Source organism: Falco rusticolus, chromosome 3 (assembly GCF_015220075.1).
Source record: "Falco rusticolus isolate bFalRus1 chromosome 3, bFalRus1.pri, whole genome shotgun sequence".
NCBI classification, from domain to species: Eukaryota; Metazoa; Chordata; class Aves; order Falconiformes; family Falconidae; genus Falco; species Falco rusticolus.
Window position 1 is genome coordinate 41,983,971 of NC_051189.1, and position 25,586 is coordinate 42,009,556.

The 25,586-nt window shown below is 41.3% G+C and overlaps 1 protein-coding gene across 1 annotated transcript in view; it reads left to right on the forward strand.

The window, feature by feature from the left end:
• Nucleotides 1–336: 336 nt before the first annotated feature.
• Nucleotides 337–25,586, forward strand: part of CPA6 (carboxypeptidase A6) — an 84,841-nt gene continuing 59,591 nt past the window's right edge. Inside the window, exon 1 of the mRNA XM_037381724.1 lies at nucleotides 337–445. Within this exon, the coding sequence (XP_037237621.1) occupies nucleotides 348–445 (98 nt within the window). The 5' untranslated portion in view covers nucleotides 337–347. The remainder of the gene's footprint in view (nucleotides 446–25,586) is intronic.

Below are 25,586 nucleotides of genomic sequence, written 5' to 3' on the forward strand. Positions count from 1 at the left end.
GCAGCCCCGCCGCAGCGCCGTGCCCGCGGGGGGCTGCTCGCCGCCGCCCGGCCCTCGCCAGTCCCCGGCCCCCCCGGACAGGGCGGCGGCGGGGCCGCGCACCCCTCAAGCCCTCCCCGGCGGGCGGGCGCCTCCCCGCCCCGTCCCGTCGCCGTCCCCGTGCCCAGGCGCGGCGGGGCCGCGGGTGACGTCCTCCCCCGGCCTTCTCCCCTCGCCGCCGGCGACCAGCGACACCTCCGCCCGCCCCGCTCCTGCCGGCCCCCGCCTCCGCGCCGGCTTTGTGTGCGCGGCAGCCGCCACCTGGGGCGGGCACGGCGACGGTGGCGGTGGCGGCGCGGCTCCGCACCATGCCGCTGCGCGGGCGCCCCGCCGCGCTCCTGCCCCTTTGTCTGCTCTGCCTCCAGGCTGCGCTGCCGCTGCGCGGCCACCGCGGCCGCTACGCCGGGTAAGTGCGCCCGCCGCCCCGCCGCCCCGCCGCCGCAGCACCGCAGCCGCGCTCCCGCCGCCCGCCTGCCCCGGCGCCGCCGGCAGCACCGGCGTGCAGCGACGTGTTGGGGCTTCTCCTCCCGCTGCCGCGCTGCTCGTTTGCTTGTTTCCACTCAGATGTAGCGTGCGCCGGCGCTTTCCTGCTGTAGGTACTGCGAGTCTCGGCTGGCAACGGGAAGGATGCTGCGGGGGTGGGGGGAGGCGGTGGGGGGGAGAGTTTTAGTGTCCTTGTAGAAAGAGAAATTGCGATGATACAGAGGGGGATAAAGTTTTGGAGGCTTCACTGTGCGCTGAAGGGAATGAAGGGTTGTATGTTCCTTTTGGGGACAATTTTAATGGAACTTAAAAGTTGGTTTTTTTAGAAAGTTGAACGATGCGCAGGTCTTCCCGAACGCATAAAAAGCTCAAACTTATCAGGGAACTTGATTAACCTTCCTGTAAGCAAGTGAAGACTTTTACATGTCTTTCAAACTCGACTTTTTTTTCCATGTGAAGTTTACATTTGTGTTAAGAAAGGGAAAGGTTGAATTAAGTAGTAAAAGGCTAGCTATGGTATCATTGCTAGGCTTTGTCAATAAAACTATGTTCTTTTTCCCTGTTTACAGGCTTTGCTTTTGGCAAGTACTTAGCAAAAGAGATAGATTTATGATGCAAACAAACAAAAAGACAGTCAAGTACTGGAGCATTAGAGGCCAGTGGCATCTTTTCACATGCATTTCACATTCATTCAAACTGACCAGCAAATGCTTCGGGATAAGCACACCTCCCTGTGGAAGTAGGAATTTTTATTTTATTAAAGTAACCAAGCCAGGCATGGAAATTCCACTACTAAAATGAAATTTTAAAAAGCCATTCCCTGAGCTTCAAGGATTTTGTAATGTGATATGAAGCCATTCACCCCTGGGTCACTATTAGTGATACAGAGAGTAGTTAAACAAGTGACAGCTGTTTCACCATCTCTGTTCAGATCCTCGGGTCCCGGTATCTGTCTGCTCTGGGAAACCAAACTGGCCACCGCAGCCAGGAGCCCTCCTGGCAGTGCCAGAATGGGACAGGGCAGAAAACTAAACTGTCTTGAAAGCCAGGGTCCTGTCATAAGTTTTGTGCAGCAGCACTGCTCTCTCTTTCTGGAGCCCGTTGCACAGTCGTGATCTCAGCAAGACCCAATTTTTTTAAAATTCAAGATTGTATTCAATTTGTTTGCTAATGATATTGAGATTAATAACACGTTCCTAGTGCCGGTACATAACTTTTTCTGAATATTAGTTACATGAACTATCGATCGATGTATGAGATGTCAAAATACACATTTTAATATCCTGTAGGTTTAAGTGAGACTGTCAATCTAGAATCACGTTGGTTAAAATAGAAAAAAAAATGCATGCAGATTCAAGTATTGTACCTCTGCTTATTTACGTGATTCACCAATTCTGTTAAAAGCTTTAGAAATAATTTTCTTGGTTTAAGCGTGTAACGTGCCTTGGGTGATGTGTGAGAGACCCACCCAAACTCTCCCTGTTGATCCCTGTCCTGGAAGCTTTTGCATAGAGTCTAGTCTAGAAAAATGAGACTTCTCATAAGCTTCCAGAATTCGGGCAAGCACAACAAAAATCACTATTTGAAAAAAAAAAAAAAGGCTAGAGTACATTATAAAAACTCTTGGTCAATAGGCAATTGTAGTAGGGGGCCAAGATACATTTACAAGCCTTGCTGAAAATGTGGTCACATTTGTAACAGAAACCAGAATGTGTACCACATGTGTAACGCAAACTGGAAAAATAACCTGATATTTTTCCCACTCTGCTAATCTTTTCCATTTCTGCTATCCTGGCACTATTTGTGTCAGTAAAAGATGATGAAAAAATAGTTTGAAGTGGGATGAAGGTTTCTTCAGAATTACAAATACGTCTTATCCTTTTGAGGCATCTGTCATCAGCCCAGTGTCCTGGGCAGGATCATTTTGTTTCCTCTGTGTGTGCAGTTGATTAGAAACAGTTGAGCAGGTATTGCCATCACTACTGAACCTGGTCATCAACCAAGGGGAAAAAACTTTTGGTAGGGGTTTTTTTTGAGAAAGGTAGTCTGGAGGTGAGTATAGTTTTCTAATCTTTGTCATTAAAAGGGGTGTCCCAACCACCTGACTTCATTTTGTGCTAAGAAATTTGTGTCAGTCCTAGTCATTTCTATTGTGTCAGAAGCTGTACCATATAGGGGAAAGGCATAAATATAATTAGGGCAAACAGATGAGAGAAAAAAGGAACAAAAAAAAGCATTGGAAACCATTTCTCATAAGCTCAGGCCAGCACTAGGAGGCACAGAGCAATGGTAGCTGTTTAGCTGAGGACTCTGATCTAAGACAGTTAATTGCTATTGCACATGTTTCTCCAAACAAACTTCTCCAAACTGTGTTCAGAGCAGGCCAGGTATGCCATATGGCCACATCTTTAAGCAAATGCCTTCTAGATGCCTTTGGGAAGTCAACAAATGGTTGGAAAATCTCAGCAAAGGGGCCACAGCTCTCATGTCTGCTGAGTTCTTGCAAAGACTGAGGAACAGGTGGATTTGCCTTCTGCTGCCTTCCCAACACGCAGGAGTTCAGCCTGCCTCAGTGCTCTTGTGCCTGCAGAAACTCAAGAGGAGCCTGGAGCTACTGCCTTCGCCTTTGAAAGAGACTGCTAATTAATTACCCTACAGCAAACTCAAAACTATCCTCACACACACAAATTTTTCCTTCTCTCATTTGCATGATGTGTCCAAAGGTTCCAGGGGTGATAGGCAGGTGGGAGGACACATCAAGGTTTGGACAGAGTAGGTGTGGTTTATTCAAGAAGGTTTTCCAGGAGGCCATTACCAGAGATTCAAATGCGGAGCAATGATAACCAAATGTATGGAATAGTTTAAGTGCCTGAAATAACAAAGTAAGCTAGGACTCTTTGATTTCTAATAGAAACAATTTAGGGCCTAACAGATGTCTGCAAGCTTTGAGTGCCATGGAGGTAGTGAACAGAGGTAGCTGCTTCTATTTACAAGAAGTAGGAGGCATGAAACAAATCTAGTAGGAACTGGGCTGAAAAGAAACTTCCACATTCCACAGGTGTGAGACCTGTGGAAATCCTTGCTGAAGGATGTGAAATGTTTACAAGGATTCAAGGGGGCTTGACAGGTCCATGGAAGGGCAAGTTACTAGGTACACTACTGAAATTACAGTCAGGCCAGGAGATCACTGCATTGAAAATAACCGTAGATTGGGAGAGTACTTAGTGGTGATATCATACACTTTTGCCTCATCATTACTCTTCCTTGGGTCATTGTCTTTTGACAGTTTTCCAGAGCAGGGTACTGTGGCAGATGGACTTTTTGTGGGGTTTTTTTCACCAAATGCAGCAATCTGCCTACTCTTAGGAATCCTATGAAGTAGGAGATGGCTTCCCATTAGCAGGTCAAGATTTCTTAGGACAAAAAGTGTCTCTCTCATCTGTTCTTTAAAAATAACTACTTAGATCTTCTTACTCCAGCTCATCTACCTCCACCTGTACATGGTGCTTTGGCATGTTTCCTCCATTTTCTACCCCACTTCTTGTTCTTCCAAAGTCTTTTCAGAAATGTGCCACATCTCACCTCCTCTTTTACCTCAAATAACCAAATGTAGGCCAAGGCTGAAAGAACATGGCCAGTTCTTCTCTGAGGTTTTTGCTGGAGGTTTTGGAGTCTTCTTAAATATTGGATTGCGATGTTATTCTTCTCCAAAATGTTATTCTTCTGTGGGTTACGGTTCTGCAGAGAATTGTCACTTCTCTTGGTCAGGTGAAGGCTTTGGTACATATTTTCATTGTTCTGTAACAACCACGTAAAATAATCTGGGAGTGATGCTGAGATGGGTAACGAGGAAACTGAAAACAGTAAAGAAATGTTCTCTTATCTGAGATACAATATGCTGCAGCTACTGGGACATCACATCCTGAAAATTGCATAAACCAACTGTTCATGTAGATAAGCACTGATACCAAATCTGAGAGCATTCAGCAAATTTCAAGTATTTTAATGCCCATTAATATCCCTACATACCATAGCTAAGTGCCTCTGATCCTACAGTACCTTACACAATAGCTGGCAATTGTTCTGTCACATGGAAAAAACACATGGAAGTGTGATGAAAACGAGTTGCTGAGGGAACTGAGAAGTGGAAAGGAACTCCTTCTGTGCTACTCACCTCTGTAGATTTTTTCCAAATGTTTTAATCGGGGTCTGCAAGATCTGCTTTGCTGTATAAATAATATTTCTTCTCTCTGCTGTTCAGCTCTCCTTCCCCACCCCCAAGTCAAAGTAAAATGTCATACACACAAATGGCAAAAAAAGTATTTGTAAAGCACACCACTAGCATTAGATGGAAGTTAATCATATTCATTCAGATGAAAACCACACCTAGTGCTTCTCTGGATGGTGTCAGGGAACTTCTAAAACGTGAAAAGCTGTGAGGTCTCTAGCACAAACTTAAGTATCCTCTTTTCAAGTAACCAATAATTCTGTAGTCAGAGCACCACTAATTCCGAAAAAGAGCATAGATCAGTGAAATTCACAACAACTCTGGGACCTCAATACCACAATTCTTGTCCCAATACCACAACTTTAATTTTGTGCTTTCTCATCACCTGATATTCCCCCTGCACATTATCATTTTATGTTCTCCTAGAGGAAAAAAAAATCGCTGCCAAGTTTTGATTCTTTTTCTCATTTAAGTCCAGGCATGATAAATTTACCTTTTAAAACCTCTCTGCCTTCCTCATTATAAATGAGAAATATGAAGTGTTTCAGTTGCTTTTTCTTTCCCTTTTTTATTTCTTTTTTTAAAGTAGTTGGAACAACAGTGCACATCCACGTTACCCAGGTGAAGTGAATGCCAGGCAAGGAGGCTCGCAGTTCATTATGGCTGTGTCTAAACTGATTTCCAGGTTCATGTCACTATGTGAGCCTGGTCCCATACTTGTCCAAATTGGGACCCCGTTGGGTGGTGCTGTGATTCTTGTCTGGCCTCTGCTGGTGGAAGAGAGGGGCAGAAAGCATGGGGAGTGAGGGAAAACACAAAAACTTAGGACATGGGCAAAGCTTGAACCCATATTTGGTAGCTCTGAACCTTTCCTAGGTTTCCTACATTAGATGCAACCTATGGTCTTCGCTAAGAATGATTCTTTGGGAAGTGTAAAACCAATTCCAGTAAACATTTACACTTCCCTAATTTTTAAAGGTATTTATGTTGCACATGGAAATGTAGTATATTATTAAAGAAAATTCATGTTCAGGCTTGGGTTTGAGTCCAACAATTACATTCTGCAAAACCCAGGATACATTTAAGTTGTACTTAGACAAAGATACTTATAAAAAAAAAGAGAATTAATGTATCTAATCTGTCTAGACTCTCAGTCTAAAGCATCTACTCTGAATCCACAAGTTCCACTGTCTCAAGGAAATAAACAGCCAAAGAAATACAGCTTTTCCCAGAACTTCTGGTACTAGTTGCAGTGAACTCCAAAGCTCCTACTTCTACACTATACCCACTTCCAGCTGGTGCTGCTGTGAATTCACTCTCCCGGAGTCACTCATAGGCTTCTCAAAAAGACCTTCTTAGCTCTGAATGTTTTGTGCAGGACTTCATCAAGCACATAAGAGAGGACAGATACTATATAAATTAGGTACATACTGGGGTTTTTATTAAAAGAATTGGAATCTAAAGTATGTGAGCAATTCTCATGAAAGACAATGGAACTCATTTGTAGTCCAGAAGGAAAATCACGATAATGAAAGGAGTAAATTTGAAAAAAGGGAGGCTAAAATTCTGCATTTTTCTAATATATTGCTAATAATTTGTAGGGAGCTCTGGTTTCATACACTGAATGGGATTGTATCCCACACTGCACAATCAACAGGATCCCAAGGTCTTCTGAAGTTTTAGTATCTTGTAAAAATATCATCCATGTGTCTGAAACAGCCTTACGTGGTCAAAATGCCATTGGAGACGTTTATTGCTGTATCCAGTTGAAGGTGAATGGCCACCATTAATCATTTCTCACTGTCTCCAGGAGGTAAACTCTGTCATCTCTGTTTTGCAGAACTGGCCTTCACTTACCTTTTCTCCTTAATTTTACCTCTGAATACATAACAAAAATCGTACTCCCTCTTCAATTGTAGAACAGTATTTAGTGGTGCACTGTGCGCATAATGTTCAGGCAAAGATCAAACAAGAAACAGATACGTTGGTCATATATTGGGCGTCTGTTCAGTAGTCCTGTGAGCAAAACCTGCTGTGAGTATGCACATAGCAGTAAAAACTGAAAACAAGCAGTGTGGTTCACCATTCAGTATTTTTACTGTTCAAGCAGTATGGTTAGTTTTGCTCGCAGGCAGGAGATGAGGAGAATTTTCCTGCAGTTTGTCCCGCTTCACCAAAAAAAAAATTAAAAGAAACAGCATTGTTACTGTCTCCCTGCCCACCTAGCTTATGTGTTTATGCTTTCAGTATTATTTTTCATGTAGAAAACAACTTCCAGTGAATCCTGTACTCTCCGTTCTATTTACAATGATACGCAGGTTTGGTTGCAAAATGAGAACCAATAATTACAATTATACATTAGACCTCTCTCTGAAAACCCTGCTGCAGACAAAACTCCTTGCAGAACTTAACAGGACTTCTGCTGGTCTCAGATTTTCAGGAACAGACCTACAGTCAGAAAACTTCTGGAGACAATTAAGCCCAGTCCTATTTTTTGTCAGCAAATTTTTATTTTGATTTAAAGGCTTCTTCACATGGTTGAGTACAAAGATGTGGTTCTGATTTGATGTTGGTGTTAAAGCAAAACATGCATGGATTTTAAGGGTGCTATTAATTTACACCTCAGTATATCAGATCAGAACTGGACCTTAAACAGACATGGACTGTAAGGAAAGCATCTGCAAAGCAAACTCTTAAAACTGCTTTCTGTGCAAGGCACCTGAGGGTGGGTGAGACGAAGTACTCTGAATTGAAAAGATACTGAGGCCAACAAATGGATGGGGGCAATATATTAAATTTTTTCTAATACTTTGTGCCTTTTGAGCTTGCCAATGAGGAGGAAGGCCAAGGACCTCACTGCTTTCTTCTGAAACTAAAAGCCTGGCATTGCACATCATCCAGGAGGAACAAGGACATCGCTGGTCTTTGGGGTGGGTGCTGACACAGGCAGGTATACAGCAGCAGGCAGGGAGAACTAACCTGTTCTTTCTGCTTGTGCCTGCTCGGTGCAGGCTGAATGCTGTGGAGAACAAGGTTCTACCGAGCCCCCTCTTCCCCTGGGGAATGATGGGACTTCCAAGTGTGCTTATTTAAAGAGAAGCCACACCATAAAGTTACCAAGCAAAGCAGTAATACAGAACAGCAGTTGCTAACAAGCTGTTCTAGATTGCTTAAATACAGCCATGAAAAAAATGGAAGTATTTTACCAAATCAAAACATTTTTTTCTTTTCTTTATGTTCAGCAGCTCACCTCTGTCCAGGGTAGGCTACCAAAGCAGGACCTTGAACGTGAGTTTGTAGGGAGTTTATTACAGTAAGGTTATTCTAAGGAAAACTCTGTTTCTTACATCATAGCGTATTTCAAATACCTTCAGGAGAGTAATGATGATGGTTTGCAGCACATCATGGTTGACTCGGAGAAAGAAAAAGAGGCTCTTTTTAATTTAGATTAAAAATAAATTCTGGGTGCTTGCAGCCCAGAAGGCAAAACATATCCTGGGCTGCTTCAAAAGAAGCATGGCCAGCAGGTTGAGGGAGGTGATTCTGCCCCTCTACTGCGCTCTGGTGAGACCCCATCTGGAGTACTGCATCCAGCTCTGGGGTCCCCAGCAAAGGGAAGACATGGACCTGTTGGAGCAATTCCAGAGGAAGGTCACAAAAATGATCAGAGGGATGGAACACTTGTCCTATGAAGAAAGGCTGAGAGAGTGGGAGTTGTTCAACCTGGAGAAGGCTCCAAGGAGACCTCACTGCAGCCTTTCAGTACTTAAAGGGGGCTTATAAGAAAGATGGGGACAAACCTTTTAGCAGGGGCTGTTGCAGTAGGACAAGGGGTAATGGTTTTAAACTGAAAGAGGGTAGATTCAGACTAGATATAAGAAAGAAATTTTTTACAGTAAGGATGGGCATGAAGCACTGGAGCAGGTTGCCCAGAGAGGTGGTAGATGCCCCATCCCTGGAAACATTCAAGGTCAGTTCCGATGGGGTTCTGAGCAACTTGATCTAGTTGAAGATGACCATGCTCTTTGCAGGGGGGATTGGACTCAATGACCTTTAAAGTTCCCTTCCAACCCAAGGTATTCTATGATGCTATTAATTTGTGTTGCATTTGGGTAATAACTCATGATTAGAGTATCCTACAGATTTGAAAGCCTCAAGTAAGCAGCATAAAAGGTGGTACATCTTAAATACAAGGCAACATAACAGCTTGTTAGGCCAGAAGACTTTTTTTTTTTTTTTCCTTTTTTTGAGCAACAGGTAGCATACATGATAAAACTGTAGTCTGTAGATGGATTTTAAATGTGCGTGGTTTGGCCATTTTAACTTTTTTTTTCTCCCAAAGCACTGAAGGTGTTAACTTAGTTGAAATAAATTAACAGATTAATGCGTTGAAGTCAGGCATTTGGTTATGTAAGTATGGGATAGAACCCTGAAAGAAAGTCAAGCCTCAGGGAGAGATGTGAGAGATTAATTTAGCAGGCCTGATGAAAAACTGGTGCACTCTTTGATTTACTTCACTGTACTCCTACCAAGATTACCACCAGATGCTACTCTAAGGCTGCAGTGCAGTGATACAGCCAAACCTGGTAACTCCTGCTAATGGCCGGCTGTTGCCAGGGCAGTCGGTTTTGCTCCTGCTGTTCCAGATGTGCAGCCCCTGCGCAGGGACTGGCATTCCTTTACCTACAGCAAGCCAATTCCAGGAGCAGAGAGCAAAAAAGCACTTCCCCCTCCCCCCCTTTTTTTTTTCCTGGGCTAACTGTCATCTTGTGAGGTTGTGATCTGACAGCTGCAGAGCCTCTGGGGTGTTTGTGTTGGCACAGGGAAAGGACAGGAGTGGCTGGTTCTCTGGTACCTGCCTGTGCACCTGAAACATCTCAGTCTCCCTGTGCACATATGCAATGGAGACAGTTAGTTGTCTGAAACCGGTTAGTTCCAGGTGTGGAGCACACCGTGGTTTTACCTCAGCAGAATTTGCCTCCCTGATCATTCCTGACTGCCAGATTCCTCTCCGGGCCGATGTCAATGGAACAATCCCAAATGAGTGTTTCAGGCTCACAGAGTGAATAGCAGCATGCATATTTTCAAATAAGCGCCTTCCTAAAAGTGCAAAACGGAAGAAAAAGTTAACCTTGATAGTAGCCATCATCACACATGGGGTTTTGAAGCAAGCAAAGGGACTTCATCATTCCTAATGTTGGAGGAATCTGTAAGTCCTTCTTTATGTAACAGACAAGACTGATGTGATAATGCCTACAGAAAAATAACCTCTGTATTTATTAAATAGGTTGGTGTTAAGCAAACAATAGCTGTATTGGTCAAGGAAATAGAGAAGACGTTTAAATAAGGATGTTTTATTAAGAACTCTGCCTTCTTTGTCACGGTGCAGTTTCAACAGGGAAATAAACCTCAGGTTCGCTTGAATTGTATAGAACAGACAGCCAAGAACATACTCTCCCTAAAATTTATACCAAATAACAGAGTCACCACGTAAGCACACTGCCAAGCCTGAGCTGTTAAGCCGAGTGCCTCAGCAGCGTGAGCTGGTGTCTCTGCTGGAGCGTAAACACCCTTTGGCACAAGGACAGCACATCGTGTCTTCTCCTGCTGTGGTATCCACAGGCTGGAACCCTGATCCATCTGCCTGTGGTGGTGGCAATGCTAAAAAATATATATGGAGATCATTAATAGAACATAAAGACTTAAGTAATTTGCTTGCTTTGTGAAAAATTGAATAGTTTCACCTTCAGTCTGTTCAGCTTTTGTTTTGCTTTTATCAAAAGCAGTTATCTTAGTTTTGATACAGTCTTAAAATCATGGCCTAATCAAAAAAAGTTTCAGAGGAAATCAAAGCATTGCAGTATAAAGGGTAAAAGCTTTTGTATTCACTCTCCAACAGCATAAAAATAATCCCTAATGTATTTTCTGAGGCCTAGCCTAGAACTGTAACTGCAGCGAAATAGGTAATTAATGCAGGGTTTGATCGCTGCGGCAGGAGTTGTTTCTGTTCAACACTAAGGCGTCCTGAGGGAGGGCGGTGGTTCTCCCTCTGACGCGGCGAGGAGCGGGAAGCACAGGCACCCGAGGGCTCCTCTGCTCCGCCGGCGGGCAGCCATGTCCTGCGTGGCAGGGGCTGTGCGGTGTCTGAGCACATTTGGTGTATCGTGTCTCTCGGAGGCCCCAGGCAAAGAACCATCACCTGGTCAACATCGTCAGCCTCTGTCAGGCAGACACATGATGAAAACGCTGATATACTCTTGCCAGGTGGGTCTAGGTCGACATGGAGACAGAAATGTGGGTATTTCAGGCTCAAAATTGGTGAGGGAGGACTCGAGGGCTTCAGCCTTTCCACCCTGCTGCAACGTGTGCTGTTTGTCACATGAGGTAGTTAATGTCTTTCAAGGCCTTGCATCTAACCTGCCAAAAATGTGTCTCAAATTAGGAAATAGATGTCCAGTGAGTTCAAGTGCATTTGCAGGTTAGCAGGTGTCACAAACCTGGAGACTTTAGGACTTTAGGCCTAACATCCAGGCCCTCCATGTGTGCTTTGTCCTTAGCCAGTAGGCAGCATGCAGCCCACTGGTGTGTTATTTTCCTATGTCCATCCCTCTTTCCTTGGACCTAGCATCTCTTCTCCATAAAATAGTTGGCCTTTTTATTTGGCTGTGTGATGAGTGATGGACAAAAAGGCACCCAAAAAGTGTGGTAGTTAGCACAGGCTGCCCCTGCCTGACCAAAGTGGAGAACAATTTGGAGTGATTAGCCCGTATCAGCCACCAACAGATGGGAAAACAGCACAGAACCGTAGAAAGGCTCATCAGCTTAAGTCTCTGGAGATGATGGAAAAGTGAAGTAAATTCAGTCTCCTACATAGTAAGAAGTCAGTATAGAATAGTGCTCAAGGTGAGTTAAGCCTTACATCTCATTTTGATGAGGGATGACCTCCCCAAATGCTATAAAAGCTCCACCAAGAAATGATGGGTGAAGGGGTCCAGGGACCAGAAAACATTGGTCTTTTGCCTCTGCAAGAGTGAGGAGAAAACCTGCAGATTTTACCTTGTCAGACCAGATCAGTCCTACCAATTTGCAGACAGCGAGACAGCGCCATGAAACAGTTCAGGGTACAGAATTATAGAGAACAAGGGATCCACACTGTGCTCTTTGAAATCTGATCTTTCTGCATTGTTTTTCTTTAATCCAGCATCCATTATCTCTGTTGAAAAAATACACGTGAGCTTTTATGTACAGCAGCTGCACTGGGGGTGGTCTTTGAATTAGATGGCCATTTGCTTGTGAGGACTGCAGTAAGTCACGCTGGCTGCAGGCTGCAGGGTTATACTGGGGAAAAAAGAAGCAAACAGGAGACAAAAAGCATTCTCATGGGTGGTTAAAGAGGGCAGGACCATAAAAAGTAGGAGGTCTGAGGAAAGAATTTTCTAAATATTCAGGTGTATTTTCTGTGAAGTGATGTTAGCAGAGGGAAGCAAGACACATTTTAAAGTTTTATTCTACAGGTAATGGATCTACCAGATTTCAGTTATCTTGTTAGAGCTAAGGAAATACAGTCTTAATGATGGAGTAGCTAATAGCTGGCCAATAAAAATGCTAAATAATCATTCTTTTAAAACACATAAAATAAACAGAACAGAAAAAGGACTTTATGCAGGAGGAAAATGCAGGGATCTCACTGGGAGGACCAGTTTCACAGCAGACAGTGGAAAACATAATTTTTAGGGTGTATTTAGCAACCTATTTAGTCACTGGAAAATATTGCTTTCTTCAGGAGAAAAAATAACACAAAGCAATCAAAGGAATTTTTAAATTAGTTGTTGTTTAAAGAACTTTGCTGCTTACAAGAATAAATAAATGTGCAAATTTAAGGTAATATTTTTAATGTTATCAAATTGCATGCAGTGTATTTATTTTTAAACTGGATGGCTATAAAACACCAGATGTTGTACAATGAAGTGATGTCAGAAGAAGACTGGAATCTCTTATCTGTGAGGAACAGGCAGATGCTCGCTTTTAGCAGCGACATCTTGCCCATAAAACAAGAAAGTTTGCCTTCAGTGCAAGGACACCAAACACTTCACTACACTGAAGACTTGTGTCTCCATTGCCTGTGGGGTTTTGTTGGTTTAAACTTAATTGTTACTCATGTGACACAGGGAAGGAGGAGTTTAATTTTAGAGTTTATGGTGGAAGAAGTAAGAGTTGTCTTATGGTAGTGATTAACCGAAGTAAACATTGTCTGTTGGATAAGCATGGCAGCCAAACTCGAGAGGCCTTTGCTGTTTGGCCACACGCTGTCTTGACGTATGGCTTAGGTCACTCCACTCTCTTATTTTATGAAGGAAAAATGGAAGTACAACAAAAAGTTACATTTTTCACATGAGACTGAAAAAACAAAATTCTGATATAAACACAAAGTATCACCTCATATATTGTGCTGCTTTTTGCATAGTATAAGTTTTTGGCAGCTTATTCATAGCCATGTAGCATGCCAACTCCATTTTCCATGAAATTTTATGTAAGGGTATCTGGTCACAAAAAGAATGTAACAAGAAAGAAGCTGCAGAAATACTGAGCTGATAATTTAATGGTTTTGTACAGCTCTAAATTTGTGTGGTTTTAGTTTACATAACATATCAAGTGTAGCTCAATGTGCACATATTTTGCACATACACTGAAATAATTTGAAATAGAAATGAATTCATTTTATTAATTTCTCTCAGTGTGCAATAGAAAAAAGACAATTTAAATAGTAATTGTATATTCATATAAAAGCAGAGTGTGATTTTAGCTGCATTTTTAAAAATTACCTAACAAAAATAAATACAGCTGTGTATCTGGGTTCTGATTTTAGTGTTTAGCAAACATGTACTGTTGCTGCTAATTTAAAAAAAACCACAACCCTTTCAGTTTATAGTTTTGCTGAAATGTCAAAGCAGCTGTTCTCTTCTTTGACAAAATATAGCACAAGGCTGAGGTTCACTATTGATCACGTTTCAAAATTTGTGCACTCAAGATAGCATAAGACAATACAAATATATATTTCTTCATGTGAAATTTCCTCTCAACCTTCTAGTCCATTTCAGTCAAATGGAGCTGCATCCTATTATTCTACAAAAAACTCGGGAAAATTAAATAGAACAACCCAATCTTTCCCTTCCCTTGCTCCAGCGTTTCACCTTTAGATGGGGGCAGGTACATTTGAGGCTCTGTCTGACAAAATCACTGGGTGCTACAGCAGCAGGAGCAGATTTTTAGTGAAAATGCTGCTTGGGGGACATACCCTGGCAAGCAACAGCTCCCTGATGGAAATTGCATTTGGCTTCAAAAGTTCTTTCACAGAAGGCCTACGCACATAGTTCCTTAGTTGTCATTTTCAAAGGACCTTTCCTTTTGCTGGCTGTGCAGGTGCTGAGCTGAGATTACAGCCTGCTTTGTAAAAACCTGCTCCTTTTCCTCATACCTGCCTTTCAGTTTTCACCCCCCTTCTACTTCCTTGTCCTCACGTCTCATTGTAAGCAGCCTGCAGAACCATTCTGGGCAGGGACTGGCATTTTACCACCTGCTGGATCAGCAGATAACTCCAGGTCTTGGTTGTCTTGTGTCTGCACTATAATCAAGTAATAGTAGTTTCAGCTCTAACACAGATCTTTTGGACAGTGGATCCAGCCAGTATGATTAATACCAGTCTTATACAGGTGAAAATAAGCTTAATTTTTTTATTACTATAAATGCGTACAACTTAGGGATTTGTTTTCAGTTGGACAGAAGGCAACAAATGCTGATGAGATGATTTGTTTAAGGAGCTAGCAGCTCTCTTCAGCATTTTGTTAATTTTTGTGAATGATTATAGCAGGAAAGAACCTACATTGCATTTTGAAATAAACTGATAGTTTCCATCAAGTATCAACAGACAAAGCTCTGTTCCTTAACATGTTGAGCTGATAGAAGCAAGGCTGAGAAATAGCTGATATTGGAGTGCAAGATGCTGCTGACACCCTCTGAGCTTGGTATCTTGTCCTCCTGGATCTCTTTGGATTTTTTTGGTTTATTTGCTTGGTTTTAATAGTTTTCTGGATGTGGGAGTTGGAAATCGTGATCAAAAAAGAAGCAAGTAACTATGAGATCATAAACAATAGCTCTAAGAGACATTATCTACCCTGTTTGTTTCAGCCCAAGGTAACTCACATTCTGGATGAAGTTGAGAGCAATGCCCTTTTTCACTAAAAAGTACATGTATGTTTTTATACATTCACACAAATATGTGCATCAACATTGCTGAAATAGGAGAGGCGCCCAGTATACCTCCAAACCTGTTAAGTCAATGGAACACACAGAAAGGTAACTGTCTTTCATACAGAAAGTATGAATAGCATGATGTCATTCAGTAAGGTAGACTAAACAATCTGTCTTTTTTAGATAAAAACTATAAAACCTTTAGAAACTTTTACTGTATCAGGTATCTGATGAAAATTACAGTAATAAATCTGAGATGGTTTAGAAACCATATTCCCAAGACAATTGCAGAACGCCCTAGGCATTTACTGTCTGCTGCTGTTAGGCAGAACATGTTTGCACCATGTTTCATAAATTCAGCTTCTGCAGCATGGAGTGTTTTCTTCTAAGAGCACCGCAGTGAATTGTCTAAACAAAATGAATGACAAAGTCTCAAATGGAGAGTTTGGTGTTTCAATGACAGAGAGATAATACTTAACATCGTTGCATTTGTTTTTCTTGGTTTAGCAAGCTATATTCCAAACATGATTATTTAACAAATAATCAGTGCAGGAAATGCTTTTTGACAATCAAGTAATAAACAAATGTAAAGGCATGTCTCCGGAAATCGGTTGTAGGTTGTTATAAAGGTGCATGTCGCAGCTGCTTACTACCACAGACGCCACACGGCTCCAGCATGGAGAATGGTACTAATGGGATTTGCTGTGCTTTGTCTGTGGGCTGAGTCTTTCGAAGTAGCTCCTTCACCATCTTCCATGCCTTCTCCCAGTAGAAGAGCCAACCTCATCACATCAAATTCAGCATGAATAGTCTAAGCCATAACTCAGTTGTAACCACATCTTGAACGCTGAAAACAGAGTCGCTGTTTGTCAGTTAAGAGTTTTGGGAGGGCAGCCAAGGTACTGCAGGGCGGTTGTGATGGAGTTACAGCAATGAAATCAGAATCCAGCCAAAAATGAACAGTCCTTAATTTGAGGAAAAAGTGATTACCAGGCAAATAGGTGAGATTTTCACAAGTTCCAGATCAGAGCATTAAGCCTTTTTTTTCACCTGGGTGGAATCAAAAATAAGACCTCTGGCTTTTTTGTTTAGCAGAGCTTCCAAAAAGTAAATTATGCTTCTTTTCTTAGTAACATAAGGGACGCCCAAACCCTAGTGCACTAATTATCTGCCCAAAGAATGTTTTTCAAGTCACACTTCTCCTTCAAGTATTATAGCTTTATTGTTTCTTTAGATAAAATTAATAAAACTACCACCTTCTGTTCTGATTTTTTATTTACCTATTGAATTGCTGGGGAAAAATGCAGGCATTGATTCAGGAACCTGAATAATGCTGGGGAATATTGGCTCAGGAAGTTTATGTGTTGGACAGTTAATAGTAAACAAGCTGTTTTCTCCAAAAGTTGGGAAATTCTCCAAAGTGAATGAAGCGGTAATGCATTTTAATTCATGTTGTGACCAGAATTTCCCAACATCACCCCACATTTCTACACAAATACTTGTATTAACTAGACATAAATTGACTTTATTAAATTAGACACTTCATACTCTATCTTAGAAACATTTCTGCATGAGCTAGTTATGTTGGTGACAGATTCTTAGTCCAAATAAGTCCAAAGCCCTTGAAGTAGTAAGATGAGCTATTTGAAGGATTGTTTTTCCTATTTTAAATTGGTAAAAAAGATTTTCAATGTTTTGTTTAAAAAAAAAAGGAAGAGCTCTTAAGTATGCCAGTGATCATAACACCTCACATTAGATTGTGAATATTTTATGCTGTCCTTTTGGGATATCAATCACAGGACCCATAAGCGAATAGTCATTAAAGGAAAGAGAGTCTTCCAGGCATGAGACATCTGGTTCTTTGGCAGCCTACGCAGACTTAATATTGCCAGACTTAAACTGGGTCTTTCAGTTTGCCACATGCTTTAACTGATGATGGGCTGTCTGGACTGCCATGTGTTCCTGGTTGCAATAGCTTTCACTTTTAATGTTTAGGCTTATTCCCGTCCCTTCTCTCTCGTGAGGATCTCTGCTCAGGTAAAACTTTGCACTCAGCCACAGTATTTAGGGCTTACAACCTCGCTTTTCTAAGCCTCTTAAGTATGCATTTCTAATTGTTTTTTAAGGACTAGGACAAATGTACAGTACTACAAGAATTATGATCCTGAATGCTCCTGTGCATCACCTGAAGTTCTACACTTTCAGCCATTCAAGCAATTAGAAGTCATCTGTACAAGACCATTACTACATCCACTGACGGGTCAAAAACTTCTCAATCACTTACTTTACTAAACTGAGTCTGAAGTTGATATATTAGTTCCTAACTTGGTGTTGGGCTCTATTATTAGAAATCTCTTACTAGAGGAAGACAGCTGGAGGAATTGCGTTTGTCAGTTATGAAAATGAGTCTGGGATCAAACTGGGCATATAATCTGAAACACAGTTTGTAAATGGTCCCAATTATGTGTATCTTGACTTAAGGTATTCTGCAATGAGGCCCCTTACTGCTTTTAGAAGTAAATGGAAGCTACTGTTAAGGAGAAAAAGAATTCTGATCATTATCTCTTGGATGTTAAACCCTAATATAAACATAAAATTGCTTAAAAGGAGCATCAGTAGTTTCCACATGAGGTGGGCTAGGAACTAGGGGAATTGAGATAGTTCATTCTTAGCCTATACTATTTGTGTATTGATTACTGCATCCTAGTACTCTGGCCCCTACATCTACATTCAACCTGCTGTGCTGTACGTTCTAGGGCCATTGTATCATCAGGCCTTCTGGAGCCACAGAGCCAGTTGTATTTGTACTGATCTTAAGAATTACTTTTTTTTTTTTTCCCCCTGCTCAGGTGATGCAATTGAGAATATCTAGTAAGCTGAAATGTCATGGAAAATTAGTCTCCCCTGTGAACATATATACTCAAAACCAGCAGATAAATAGCCTAATGCTTTTGTTTTCCTGTACTCATAATTTTTTAAACTTATCTTAGAGTCTGCACAAACTGTTTGAATACTCGAAGTCAGCAATGACTGGGAAAGCAGAGAAGCATCAGGCCAGAGGATTGCAGCTGGCACTCCTCTCTGGCTCTGTGCAACTGTTTATCACAGGCTTCACTGACTCCTCCTGCACCCTGTAAAATTATTAAATGCCAGTATGTTATGCTGAGTGACAGTCAAGTGTTTTCATACAAATGCCTTCTGCCTCTACAGGTAGACCTTCTTCCCCAATTATATTTGCTATAAAGATGCAAAACCTTCTGTCTTTATGCCCGTGCCATTGACTGCCCACCTCTTCATGCCCAGATTCCCATTTTCTACTTCTTGACAGTCAGTTCCTGCTGAGCCCTGCCCCCAGCCTTTCCCCTCACTGCCTCTGCCTTCTTCAGTGCCCTTCTTGTTCCTGTGGTAATGATGCTCCCACTTCCTGTTTAGGGCTCATTTGGAAATCACTATTGCCACCGAACCTTAGACCTGTGGTGGGCCACACAACGGATTACAAATCTTTCATAATCTGATCTAAAAAACATTTTAGTGTGGTGTTACTAAGTATTCTATTAAACTGATTTGAAAACCATTAAAATAGTTTCACTTACAATATTGGTATCAGAGGCAATGTTAAATAAAAGGGCTTCTGTTTCATCCTTTGTTTTCACTGTGAACAGTGGGGCAAGGGAAGTCAGCAGCTACTCTGCTCTTTTAAGTGTTGCTCAAGTGTGAGCATTAAGGGGATTTACAGCATCAGCAGCAATCTCTTCACTTTTACATCCAAAGTGACAGCAAATGGCAAGGTAGCAGCCAGCCTGCTCTGCTCCCTAAAGCACCCATGGATCTGGTGCATTTCTGTATTATACTGTATTACTTGGTCATGTGTGATAGCACAGTCATTTACAATAGTAATAACACAGCATCAGGATGCCACTTCCTGCTGTGGCAAACTGTATCAAGCTCTAGCACATTACAGGCTTCCTGTGGACAAATAGCACACAGATACTCATCTACCCGGGGAATTAGGCGTCTGTTCACTACATCTACCAAACTGATAGCCTCTTTGTTACGCAGTTCATTCTCTTGGCAATTGACCTTCAGAATAAATGTGAAATGCAAACCTCTGAGCATATAAAGAGGCCCTGAAATCTATCAGATCACTTTGTAAAATCCATCAGTTTTGGCTCAAAGTACTTCCTAATTTAGGGCTGACATCTATGTTACACAAAAATAGCTAAACATGAATACTGAAAAGAGGAAAGAAGCTAGAAGCATCAAAATTAGTAGTTAAACTTTTATAGCACTTAATTTTAAAAGTTAGGCTAATGGCATGAGATTCTAAAATCTGTAAGAACAGAGAATTTATGGTTTTGCAAAAGACCTTTAGAAAGCTATGTTCATGAGTAGCTGGATCATTAAATATTTTATGGAGAAGTTTTGAAGAAGAGTGCTTTGGTTTCATTGGCACCTGCTAAAAACTGCAATATTTCACAGACAAGTCTAATGTGGAACTGAGAAAGCTTATTTTACACATTTAAGTATGTACCGACTTTGATAGCATTCAGATCTCACGCTTGTGTAACGTAGTGCCCCTGTAGGCAGAAAACATCTGTCAAGTAGAGCTGGTAAAAACAAAACTTAACTTTGGGTGTTTTTTGATGAAACTAGCTTTCAGCAGAATACAAATTTCTGTAGTTTTTCCCTTGCTTTCACTGACCCCAAAAAAGAGATAGCAGAGGTATTTAAAATATATTTTAATAAAAATCTCCTGGATTTTTTAAAGGCAGATTAACTCCCTTCTTACTGTTTCTCTGGAAATATTTCCTGAGTAGTTACTGGCAAATCAGGATTTACCTTATTTGTGACAAAAGTCTGAGGGTGAAATTTCTGTCACCAGAATGCAGGCTGACTTGTAGCTCATGTGTTAATGATGTGGATTTGAATGGAGGAAAAATGTTTTCCACAAGCAGTAGAGTAGGATATACATCCACACTCTCAAACACAGTGGTCTTCTGTAGGGAGAAATGCCCTCCAGCAGTTATATTACCTTTGGTACATTTAAAGTATGACTTTGGTTAAGTTTAAACCTAACCAAAGATCTACTTAGGTGTCTTGGCATATTGAATCAAAATAACCATCCTTTCAGGTTATGTCTGTGTTGGCCAGTAGTGCCATGTAGACACACGGATGAGACTGGATCAGTTAGTGCTGAGGACCAGACCTTCTCAACGCTATATGAATCTGATTGGGTTTTGCTTTGGACTGGCTGATCTGATCCCACAGGATGAAAGCCTGTTTGTGTTTGGGGCACATTCCATGCACCCCAAGCACATCTCTTCAATTCATGTTCAGTCCAGTTCCTGCACCCTCAGACTGGTCCATTGTGTGACATCATAGTCTGCTATGTGTGACATCTGATGCATAGGCTGCATCATAGTGTGAACCGCATGTTGGTAGGAAGAGACACTGGTTCACTTCAGAAGTGCACTTCTGATCTGAATTAAAATGTTTATGCACCTTCTGTCCCTTTCCCAGCACTAACACCTAGAGAATAAGGTGTCTGAAATGCTACAGCTGTTAAATAGCATGCCTACAGCAAAGGTTTCTTCCTGGTCTCCATCGTTTATCATTGATAGACTAAAATCTCTGGGGCACCTTGGAGGAGGATATGAAATCACTGTATCTGTGATTAGTTCTTTTGTAATTTGTGGGTATAATGGGGATTAGCTTCCGTCCAGAGTGATCCACGATTCCTTTCTTTGTACATTTTCTAAAAGCTTCATTCAGCCATTGGCTCCTTTTTCAGAAGAATACTTTCCCATTGTAATCAGATTTGTATTGCCTGAAAATGAAGTCATTGCCTGCGCTGTACAAGGCATGTATTTAAAATAGCAAAACTTCTCCTCTCCTTTGCTTTGTGGCCCAGACCTGATAACTGGAGCAGCAAATGTCATTAATACAAAGCATTGCCATACACTGTCTGTTTGTTGGGATCTGTGTGCTGAAGTTGTGCCAGTAACTGTCCAGATGTTATCATATCTATCAAATCCATGTCCTCAAAGAATAGAAATCACCTCGCTGGCTAACTACTGAAGCAGTTCAGGGTCATTCATACCATTTCTTCTGTTAGCTGAGGACTGAAATGAGTCATATTTAATGAACAGTATTTGTCCTTTAGTAAAAAATAGTATTGGAGGAAGCAAAATATTTACCTGTGTGTACCTAAGCCACCCATGTGCGTCGACTTTGGAGAAATGCCCTGTCAGCCTTGGCCTAGGTGACAGGTCTTGTGTGGCTGGGGAGAGCTGCGCAGTCCCCTTGGGTCTGCAGCTGTTGTGTCGTGATGCTCACCTGGCACTGTCTCACTGGGTGCTCTCTGCCGCCTTGGCTCCTGCTGTGAGACAGCTGTGCATCACTGTAAACCAGCCCCGCATATGTTAACTATGCATATAGCACACCCAGCACAAATAGAAAAGCATGATCTCTGAGTATCCATTTTTTCCCCCTTGAATTCACTTGCAAAAGGTGTCTCTTGAACCCCTCCTTTACGGAAACCAAGGTAAGTACCAAGAAATACAAGTTCTCCATTAGCAAAAGTGGTTAATACCAGGCTTTCACTTTTGAGGTTGCCACAAGGAGTCATATTACCGTGAGAAGCAGGGCAAGTCCCAGCAGCCCTGGAGGGGGACTGAGGCTGGGCTGAAGATGTAAGAGAAGACACATACTTGCCTGGCATTGGCAGCTTCCCTTGTAGTAAGCTGAGCACAACTGTTCACAGCTTCTTGCTTGAGGGTAAAGGGGGGAAACCTCCCTTTACACACCCTGCAGCATTATTCGCTATCTTACATCAGTTTTATAGTTTGCTGGGAAAAAGTGAACATATTCTGTGAGGGCAATTCAAAGTGCTTCAGCATCACACTGCTGTTTCTCGTGCAGGTGCCCCTGTACAACCAAGCACCTGGCTGGCTGTCACCTACTGCAGGTACATCCTGCTGACTCTGGGCTAGAGACTGGTCCAAAATAGAGGGCTCTCCTTGACATGCTTTAATAAGATAACCATTTTTTGACCCATGCTAACAATCAAAGAATCTCAAAGCAGTTGTATATTGCATATGCCTTCTGGAAGCACATCAGGAGGTATTTAAGGAAATTAAAGTACTTGAGGCATTAAGGAGAGGAAAAGGGAAATCTCCTGCTGTAGGCACTGTGGCAGAAACAGTTGCTGGAGGCAGGAAACTGGCTCTGGTTAGGGCAAGTGAGGTTACTGCCGGTATCAGAGGGTCCTGCAGTGTGGTCCTTCGTACAGCAATGCTGGACTTTTCACTGGATGTATAGTGTGGCAGTCATTCAATACTTACTTGTACATGCAGTCATTCATTATGTGTTTCTTAATGCTCAAGACTGTGCTGCTTGAGCTAAAATGCTACCTCAAGTTTTCTGTTTACAAAAAAAAACACAAAAAATTGCACTGCTTTTCTCCTTTTCTTTCATGTTTTTCAGCAGTTCCTTATTATTGTGCTGAAACTGCCTTACCCAGCTTCTACTTGACATCATTTTGATGTGAGCATTTTAATCTGCTACTTCCTCGAGTTGTTCACATTTACTGTGCACTATTTCCCAGTTGAGTGGTATTTAAAAGCTTGGAAATCTACCAGTAGAAAAATATTAATCGTTATTATTTTTAACATGTATTAATTGTAACAGTTATATTTGCTCTATTTACAATATTAATAAGATTTAATAACATCATCTTTGCTGTTCCTGTTAAAAGATAATAAGAAGCAGATGATCGAACATCCTCCCGTAATTTATTTTCCTGTACAAGCCTTGCAAAGGTTTGTCCTTACCAGAAAAGGATTTAGGAAAGACTGGCCTGATTTTTCACCATTTTCACAACATCAAAATGCTGAATGTGGTAGATGAGCTAAATGTGAACCATGAGTTCTAAAAGTATGCTTTTTCTTTCCTCTGGAAAATGGGCAGATCTGAACAGCTTTATTGTAGTACTCACTACAAGCATTTTATGCCTGTATTAACAGACCATATAAAATACATAATTGCCATATTATGCACAGCTACATGAATCTGTTAGGAACAGGCTACAAAGTCATTTGCATTAGTCCAACATTCATAGTAAAACCTAATCATCACTAATCATCAGTGATCTTGGTACAGTCTCCTTTATGAGAAGTCATAATACTCTTACTCCTTATTTCATGCAGACTGCATTAGTGTGGATGATTCCCAATCCTAGAGCCCCTTTCTGCCAGAGAGAAAGAGAACAGCTGGTGGGAAGTTTCAAACTAACACTGAACAGTGAAAACAGAAAAAATCCTTAAAATACACTGTACTTTGGATGTTCCTGTGACATGGCAAGCTTCCTTCACTACATTGTTAAGACCGGGCACCTAAACAGGAGTTTTCTCATGCTGCCTGATTAATATCCATGCTATTCTGGGCTACAGAGTCTTTCTGTTGGATTTGAAATAGAAAAAAATAATTTTTTTCTCCATGCAGAATGGGAAAGTTTCTGGAATCTCCCATCATTTCCCACTCACCCAAAATGTTCATCATTGTCAAATAGAGTTACAGGTGTATACTACTACTACTACTACTACTACCACAATGTGCTTCAGCTCAGTAAGCCTTCTGGTTTCATGGGGAGAACCTCAGCGTTAGCAGCTTTGTTGGGTATTACATCTAAATCACCCTATTATCAGGATATTTTTAACCAGGGGAAAAAAAAGGAAAGCCATCATGATTGAAAATGTTGCTGAGGGCTGTACTGCAGAAAGATTTATTTACCCATGCATGGTAGGTATCTTTTAAATGAGCACCAATAATGAACTTTAAGAATTGCAGGGCAATAAATGCCCTGCAGTAAACATTTTGCCCTAACATCTGCACATCGCAGATGTCAACAGATACAAAAACTCAAGACCAGATTCTCAGTTTATGCAAGCAGGCGTAACTCCATTGACTTGAATAAAACAATGTATATTAACACCAACAAAAAAGAAAAGAACACCAAGTTCTTTTGGAAGATATTTTAAGAAACAGTTTATTATTTAAATATGCAATATAAATCTTTCTCCTTACAGTCATAAACACAGATTACCAAGAAGTTCAATATCAGCCTCACGACACAGCTATAATATACAGACTGCATTTTTTCTTGGTGCGGTATTTTACCTCACTTTGTTTAGGTAAATAACCAAGACCTGATAATTGATTCATTGCCTGTTAATCCTTATTTGTCACCTTTATTTTAAAAATACATATTTATCTTGTGTCAAGGAGGAACAGGAATAAAAGCCATTCTCAGCTATTCAAGGAAGCATGCCAGAAAGTACAGAGTGGTTAGGCTAGCGTGCAAAGCTCAAAATAAAATGATTGAAGCAGTCATATCCCTGGAATCAGAGAACAGCCAGTTCAGGTTCCTCAAAGGGAGGGAAAAGGCAATAAAACAGATAGCCCTAAGGTAAAGCCGCCAGAGGAAGAGAATAGAAAATAGCTTAAATATATTGTGCCTTGTACTCTATTGCTGGTTCTACAAGTATTCTGCTGTGTAGATGATGAAGAGAGGACTTCCAGAGGATAGTATTTTGTATATTCAGCAGCCTGAATTGCCCATCTCTCGTTATGGGCTGTATGAGGTCAGGTGGCCTAGCACAATGTGGAATTGTTGTCCCATGAGTGGGACGATTACACAATGTACAATGCCAGTTCACGCACTAAGCTGAGGTATTTCTACCTTTTTATTATAGTTTGTGCAAAATAAAGAGCTAGGTGGTAATGCACAAAAATAAGCTCTCTGGCTGAGAAAACTGCATTATTTATACGTTTTAGCAAACAAGTAAGTCAGTCTTCATTGGTTATAAGTTAACATCAATCTTTCATTATTTAGTACTTAGTTCCCTATTTGCCAAGTAATTTTCTTGCTTCTTATGTTAATTAGTTCACATGCTCAGTTCTTACTTCCTTCTGAGTCAGAGGGTTTCTTGAGTCAGTGGTCAATGGGTCAGTGGTCACGATCTTCCCCTGCTAGAATTACCTTCCCCTAGCTCTGCTGAGTTTGGAATTATCTTTCCCCTAGTTTTGCTGAGCTCATTTCTTGTGGTGAACTTCCAGTCAGCTCATCTGACATTGTGGGGGTGTTTTCTTTTGAAGCTCCTTTTTGCTTATAACCTTGAAGTTCTTCTTTTAAACAAAAGGATTTGCCAGTGCTTAATGAAGTACTTAGCAGGACATTTAAAAATGCTTGTAACTTGAATTAACCATTAACAACTCATTTGTTCTAATTATTTTAAAGTTAAACTACCAACAATATATTCAATTTTATTAATCATTTGATACTAGCATGGACCTAGGCCTGTAACACAGGTGCTGTGGGCACATGCTAGAAGACAGTTATTCAAGAGGTGCTTTGCCAAGATACCTGCCTAAGGTCATACTTTTTACAAAGTACTTCCTCTTAGCAATTCAGAATTCAGTTTTGTGGCTGGTCTATTCACAAACTTATGTTGGTAGAAAGGAGCAGCATTTTCTTAGATACCTACAAATATCATCTCCCATGCATCTTCAGACTGTCACGATATAACAA